At 47.6% G+C, this 7,628-nt stretch overlaps 1 protein-coding gene across 1 annotated transcript in view; it reads left to right on the forward strand.

The window, feature by feature from the left end:
- The window catches only part of VPS26B (VPS26, retromer complex component B), a 22,179-nt gene that overhangs the window by 2,048 nt on the left and 12,503 nt on the right, over positions 1 to 7,628 (forward strand). Inside the window, exon 2 of the mRNA XM_006098302.3 lies at positions 6,478 to 6,634. Coding sequence (XP_006098364.1) covers positions 6,478 to 6,634 — 157 coding nt within the window. The remainder of the gene's footprint in view (positions 1 to 6,477; positions 6,635 to 7,628) is intronic.

A 7,628-nucleotide genomic window follows, 5' to 3' on the forward strand; every position in this document is an offset into this window, starting at 1 on the left:
GTAGATAGGATGAGTCCACATATTTTCAGCTGAGTGTAACAATGTGAGGCAGTGAAGTCCTTGCCTGCTTCGCATTAGGATCTCAAGTAGCAGCTTAACACGGTTGCATGGATTCTTTGGCTCTGTCATGCCAGTGTAGACAGGCAGGGTTAGCCTGTGTCTGAACCGCCGTTCCAGGTGGCCATACCCTGTCAATACAGAAAGATAACCAAATGTCTGCAGCTCCAGCGGGATTGACTGAGCTGCCCCGGGGGGTGGGGGCACAGAATGGTGTCAAGACTTTCTAGTCCAGTGGTTCTCAACCTTCCTAATGCCGTGACCCTTTAATACAGTTCCTCATGTTGTAGTGACCCCCAATTTCATGGTTACAAATTGAACATAATTAAAGCATAGCGATTAATCACAAAAACAATATGTAATTATATATGTGTTTTCCGATGGTCTTAGGCAACCCCTGTGAAAGGGTCGTTTGACCCCCAAAGGGGTCGCGACCCACAGGTTGAGAACCTCTGTTCTAGTCTAAATGAAGAGGCTTCTTGCTGTACCTGCCCTGACTGGTTTCTTGTCTAACTCCTTGGATCCCAGAATAGCATCCCTGCTGAGTTTTCTCAGAACGTTTTATTGCTTCCATTGATGACTCTTCCTGGGCCCCTGAGCACTCACTCTGGGCTGACTTGACCTTGTGACTTTGGGGATGCTGTGCCCTTCTCTGGGCTGCTTTCTTCCCTATAAGACAAGGACAACAAAAATCACCCCGTGAGAATGTGGTGAGGTCAAAGGGTGGTGCTTCATGCAGCCCGTGGCGTATCTGTGCCATATACCTAAGGCAGTGTGCCGGCCGACCTCAGGGCACCAGAGCGAGGCCAGTGAGTAATTTTGTTGAAGTTGTGGTCTTGTGGTTTTCTCCTTCATTGCACTCTTTGGCTATGTATGAAGTGGGTGGAACTCGGTCAGATTCTTTCTGAGATCTGTCTGTATGGTAAGAAAGTTGATTGATATCATTGTGTGGTCTGTCCCCTTCCTCATTGATTTCCATTTTAACTCAAATTTTTTCTTATAAACAGTAGTCTCTTTGATTTGGTTCTTCTCTCTCTCTCTCTCTCTCTCTCTCCTTTCCCTTCCTTCCTTCTTTCCTTCCTTCCTCCCTCAGAAGAGTTAGTTCTGTATCTTGAAAATGAAGTGGTTTATGTAATTAACCTTATCCTTATGACTAATTTATTTTTCCTCCTGATGAAAGTGTATTTGTCACTGGCTGGAGGGGATAAATGGGGGGGGGGGACATATGTAATACTTTCAACAATAAAGAATTATTAAAAAAAAAGTATATTTGTCCCACCTGTGTATATTCACTGGAGGGACAGCCTGGTATATGCAGAGGTAACTCGGCTGGTTATGTAAATTAGAAAAGGCTCAGTTTATAATAATACAGACTTTGCTAAGGTCAAGACTTGTAAGGACTAGAGATAATATACATGAAGTGCAAGGCTTGGCACATGTAGTAAGTGCTCAGTAAAAAGGAGTTAAGATGATCATTGTCCTTTTCTCTTTCCGTGTTAAGCTGGACCATCAAGAAGTTCCCAGGGGCTAGACATTTAAAACATTTCACCTGTAGTTACCCCTGATGCCTATGCAGACTCTCCATGGGGAATGTTCAAAGCAGATTAGCCTCCCCTTTCGTCTGTCTGGCCACATTACCTTCCCAGTGTCTTCTCCTGGAAGGTACAGTAGCCCACACAAAACTTTATGGAAGGGACTCTGCACAGGGTCCTTGCAGAAATAGCTACTCGGACCCCTTTGTGCCCCATTCTCCTAGTGGCCCAGGCCCTGCTCAGAAAAGCTCCTGTCTCTTTTGTTGTTAATCCTCACCCGAGGATATTTTTCCATTGATTTTTAGGGAGAGGGAAAGACAGAAAGAAACATCGATATGAGAGAAACACATTGATTGGTTGCCTCCTGCACCAGCCCTGACCAGGGCCCAGGCCGGGGAGGAGCCTGCAACCAAGGTACGTGCCCTTGACTGGAATCGAACCTGGGACCCTTTGGTCCGCAGGCCAGCGCTCCTATCTTGATGATGATTTAGAGATAGCTTTTGTTCCTGGTCCCTTCTCACTCCGTAACTTGCTCTCGTAATCTCATCTGCACCCATGACTTCAGTGGCTTCTTATATTCACATGACTCCCAAATTCTTTCTTTGTTCTGACCTGTCCTTTCTTCTGAGTTCCATGCCTGTTTCTCACTGCCTGCTAAATATCTCCACCTGGGTACCCCAACCCCAGGTCCCTCAAAGAGGCATCCAAAACAGAAACCCGTTCTCTGCCAGCCCTGCCGCTCTGTGGGTTTTGTTTGTGTGTGTGTGTTTTTTTCCATTTTGGCTTCTGGCACCTGCATCCATTCAGCCTCAGAAATTTGGGAGTCATCTGAGACTCTTCATTCCTCCCCCCATACAACTAATTGGCTTCTTTTTTTTTCTTTTTCTTTTTTAGAGAGAGGGAGAGAAAGAGAAAGATCGATGTGAGAGCAAACATCGATTGGCTACGTCCTGCACACCCCCTACCGGGGGATCCAGCCTGCAACCCAGGCATGGGCCCTGACTGGGAATCGAAGGGGCAATCTTTTGGTGCACAGGATGACACCCTACCAACCGAGCCACACCGGCCAGGGCTTCCTCTCCATTCTTAATGCATTTATTCTTTCTGTTTGTAGCAAGTAGTCTCCTAACTGGCTTTCCTGCCTTTGTTTTCCTCTTCTTTCAATTCACCGCCTATAACAGTAAACTGTCTAAAAGGCAATTCTAACATTGTCAGACCTCTCCTTAAAATTCTTCTCATCGATTCCCTAGTGGGTAAAAGGGGAAGTATGTGCAACTCTGTCCTGAGCTGGCCCCTGCCTTTGGATGTATCTGAGCTCATCATCACCAATCAAGCCTGTACTTTAAAAACTCCAGAGGAAGCCCTAACCGGTTTGGCTCAGTGGAAAAACTCCAGAGGATTTCTCTATCGAGATGAAATCGATTGATTCTAGCCCGTTAATAAGTTGTGGCAGGGCGTGGAGCAGAGCTGCGCCTGGCCGGCTACGGGCAGCTCGGGGGTGTGACTGCCCGGCAGGTTTCCTGGGGTCCGGAGATCCGAGCAGAGTGGCCAGCACGAATCGTAGCTGGGTTGCCAGTTAGCAAGTGGTGCGTGGGGAAAGCAGGGTGAGAGGAAGCTCGCTGCAGGTCTTTTTGCCTTTGCTAACTTCGCTTCTCCCAAGCCCCCCATGGAGCCTGGGCCACACGTGGTCCGGGCCCAGCAGCGAGTCTCAGCTTCTTTCAGGGGATGACCCTGGGCTGCCCAGCCGGCTCCATTTCCTCCCAAAGTGGCAGGTTCGCTCCTCAGCCGTTGGTGGCAAGTTTCACCATGAAAGCATCCTTCTGCAAAACTCATTTCCTCCTGGGAGGCTGGAGACAGAAGTTACCTTAACAAAACCACTTGGTCAATTCTGACTTTTAGCTTGAAATGGCTAGTCCCCGAGGGTTTGGGGGGGTCCAGAAGACCTAGGCATGACTTGTGCCTGCATCTTTGGGGAAAAATAGAGGCAGTTGACTGCCTCTTTAGGATCCAAACCTCTCACTAGAACAGCCTTGGATTGTTTTTATTTAAATCCTGTCAGAGGAAACCAAACTTCCTGGCAAGCGGCAGAATATGGTGCTATTTCTGCCCCTTTGCCTTAACAGTGTTTGCAAAAGCACTGCAAACAGCTTTGAAATTACAAATGAGAAAGGCCAGTCCAGCCCCACTCAGACACCGGTCAGTCTTCCGTGACATTTGGTAGAAGAGCTTGTAGTAACGTGTGTCCTGGAGGAAAAAACTGAAGCAGAGCGTGATGCTATGCAGGGAAAGCCCTCTTCCGCCAGAGGTCCTGGGCACGGCCAGGTTCCCCTGCTGGGTCAGGCAGCCCGTTGCTAGGATCCTTGGATGCTGGCAGCCTGACTGCTCTCTGAGGGCTCACGGGGCCGCCTCTGTTTTGTTTCTCACGGTGCCGTTGAGCTGTGTACTCACGTTTGTGTGTTTTTCCATCCTTCTTTTCCCATCTTTCTCTTGGCTCTGGGATCTCCCACTTAAAGATCGTGGATGTTGGGGCCTTGCTCTGCCTGCTTTTGTACCCTGAAACTATGGCTGGAATCCAGTGCTTGGGAATTGAAGCAACAGGTTCCCCAGTCGAGGGGTCAGAGCCCATGTAAGAGCCAGGATCATCCACTAGGGCTCAGGTGTCCCTGGACCAGCAGAAGTGGAGGAGCCCTTGACGTGAGCTGGCCAGTGTCTCTGCTCCTGCCCAGTCACTGCACATCGTTTTACTGAGGAGCACAGTTCCTGATTTTAGAACCAGCATTGGTTGCTCACCTTTCCCCCCATTGTTTGCAACTGTCGTCTCCCATCTAGCGACTTTGTGGATTATCACTCACTACCCGGAATGCTGCCCACTGCTGGTTCCATTTAGTGTTTGGGAGAGAAGGTGGGTTGTTTGTAATATAAGATGGATCACAGTGTAACTACATAGGAAATCAGCAACAACTGTAATCACAGAATACAATGTACATTCACACAGATGTAGCAGCACTGTATGTAACCACACCACCGCCACCTTTGGGGAGGCAAGAGAGGGGGTACTTTGACCCAGGATGGCCTTGATTGTTATGGGGACCCAGACCTTGCACTGTCCAGGGTGGACCCAGAGCACATATACCTCTGCCCCAAGTCCCCTGATGCTGAGGTGTCCCTGAGAGAGATCGCCTGCTGTGTTCTGAAGATCCAGGACCAGGCCTGTGGGTGGTTCTCTTTATCCCCAAGCAGCCAACAGCAGAAGTAGGTGGCGGTGCGCTCTGCCTGCTCCATTTTCCCATTTGGTCTATCCTACTTCAGGGTGCAGCCTAGCATCGGCTTGAAGCTCAGAAATACCTACCCCAGGGCTGGACTTTGACTGCACCTTGGCCATGTGTAGTCACAGTCAGTATTAAATGTCCGCCATGCAGCCGGGTGGGTTGGGGAGGATGCTGGGAATCTGGGCATATAGGCCTTACCTCTAATCACCATGTGTAGAGTACTAGCAGAAGTTAATACTTAAATAGCAGAGTACAAAGAGGCTAAGAATAATATAGGATAAGTGGGTGGCATGAACTTATATCAGCGAAATATACCAAAACTATTTCCAGGGGAGGTTGAACTTAAGAGCATTGCTTCTCAAAGTGGGGTCCCAGGACCAGCGGGATCAGCCCCCTCCCCCGGACCCCTTGAATCAGACTAGGAGTGGGGCCCAGCAATCTGTGTTTTCATAAGCCCTCTTAAGTCCGTGGTCGGCAAACTGACTCACGAGCCACATGCGGCTCTTTGGCCCCTTGAGTGTGGCTCTTCCTAAGCCTTAGGAGGACCCTAATTAAGTTAATAACAATGTACCTACCTATATAGTTTAAGTTTAAAAAATTTGGCTCTCAAAAGAAATTTCAATCGTTGTACTGTTGCTATTTGCCTCTGTTTACTAATGAGTTTGCCGACCACTGCTCTAAGTGATTATGATGCCCATTGCAGTCTTGGAGCCAGTGTTTTAAATGGAGGTAATAACATTAAAACTTGTATGTCAGATTGGCCACATGGATCAGCTAGCAGCTAATATATATATTTTAACCTCACTAGAGGATGTTTTGTCATTGATTTTTTTAGAGAGAGGGAAAGAGAAAGAAATATCTGTGTGAGAGAAACACATCGATTGGTTGCCTCCTGCAGGTGTCCCAACCAGGGCTTGGGCTGTGGAGGAGACTGCAGCCAAGGTACGTGCCCTTGACCAGAATCGAATCCAGGACCCTTCGGTCCGCAGGCCGACGCTCTATCCACTGAGCCAAACTGGCGAGGGCCTAGCAGCTAATATTTTGAGTGTTTGCTATCTATTAGGTACTATTCTAAGTCCCGTCCCTTCATTGCCTCCTTTAATTCTCACAAAACCTTATGAAGCGAGTTGTCTTACCCACATTTTACTAGGTTGTAGAAGTAGACTCAGTCCCATAGCAGCCAACCCTAGACTCTAAGCCAGTTATTTAACCGCGCTGTGACTCAGTTCCCTTATCTTTTAAATTGGTGATAAATGCCGATGAGTATGCTTTAAAAGTTATAAATATTTTTTTTAACGTGCTTTTAAAAATGTGTTTTTGATAGTGGTTCCCCTGATGTGTCCCTTACTAAGGTCTGCCCTGCTGTCCTGAGCAGGATTATATGGGGTTCTTACTGTGCCACGGGATTTCTCTATATAAAATGGAATTGTTTGGAAAGGGGGAGGTGGCGGGAGACCAGTATATGAGAAATGCAGTGAAGGAGCGGGTCAGGAAAAACACTGGTCTGTTGGGGGGCGGGGGGCTCTTTTAGGAGACAGGTGCCCACAGCTGGGATAAAGCCCCTTGCCAGGCCCGGGTAGCTCGGGGTCTGATAGAGGAGGCCGATGCTCTCTCCGCAGAACTCTACTATGACCGCGGGAACCACCATGAGTTTGTGTCGCTGGTGAAGGACTTGGCCCGGCCTGGAGAAATTACCCAGTCACAGGCCTTCGACTTTGAATTCACCCACGTGGAGAAGCCATATGAGTCCTACACGGGGCAGAATGTGAAGCTCCGGTAAGTTGTGCCCCACCTCGCCCCAGAAACTGCCCCCTGTGGAGCAGGACCTGAAGCTGTCCACATTTTCGAGAGTCTTTATAAAGATATCGGGAAGGAAGAATGCAGAGAGCAGTGGTATGCTGGTAAATGGTTAGAACAGGCTCTCTGGGAGGAAAAACCCCTGCTTTAGCATTTGTTAATTGCTGGAGTGTAGATCTTCCCACCATGGCCAATTTCAAGCTATCAATCTGACAGCCCGAATGCACAGTTGGGGAGAGATGTACAGTAACCACATTTAGCAAACATTACCAACATACGGAGACACTAAATATAAATTCCCCAAGAGCAGAAAATTGTAGCAACATAATTAGGAAGCAAGGCATTTTTTTTGGTATGTATTACCTTTGTTTTTAATATAATTCATTCAATTGTAAGTTTATATAATTGCAAATAATTGCTGTGTTTAACCACTGATTCATAAAATTCCTGAAAATTCAACAGTCGACGTTCATCAGGACATACTGACCCTCGATCCAGCTCTCAGGACAGCAGTGTGATCCTGAGCTCTGTCACTCAGCTTTCTCACTAGAAAAGTGGGTAATAGGTTTGTTTCTAATTCTAGATCTGCCTGCTCCATCTTTTGGGGGGTGAAGACAGAATAAAATGTAAGAGTGTACCAAGTTCTTCAAAGATTAATGAACACAATTTGAGGACATGGGATTGCTTTTATTGTTCCAGTCTTGGGAACTCTGAGGATAGGGACTGATCCCAGGGCCTCTGGGGTTAAAAAAAAAAATCCAGAGCAGCTCTAGCCTGTTGGATGGAACCCAGGATTATGTGATGTCACTGGGATGAAGCAGGCTTCCTCCTTCGCTCTGGACACCTGGTCCCAGGTCTTGGTACTATCTTGTAAGATCAGCTTGTTCTCCTCCCCTGAAGGCCTGGGTTTAGGATGCTGCAGACTTTTTTTTTCCCCTTTTATTAATCTTTACTTTTATTTTCAGGTACTGTG

Source organism: Myotis lucifugus, unplaced genomic scaffold (assembly GCF_000147115.1).
Source record: "Myotis lucifugus unplaced genomic scaffold, Myoluc2.0 scaffold_229, whole genome shotgun sequence".
Classification (NCBI taxonomy): domain Eukaryota; kingdom Metazoa; phylum Chordata; class Mammalia; order Chiroptera; family Vespertilionidae; genus Myotis; species Myotis lucifugus.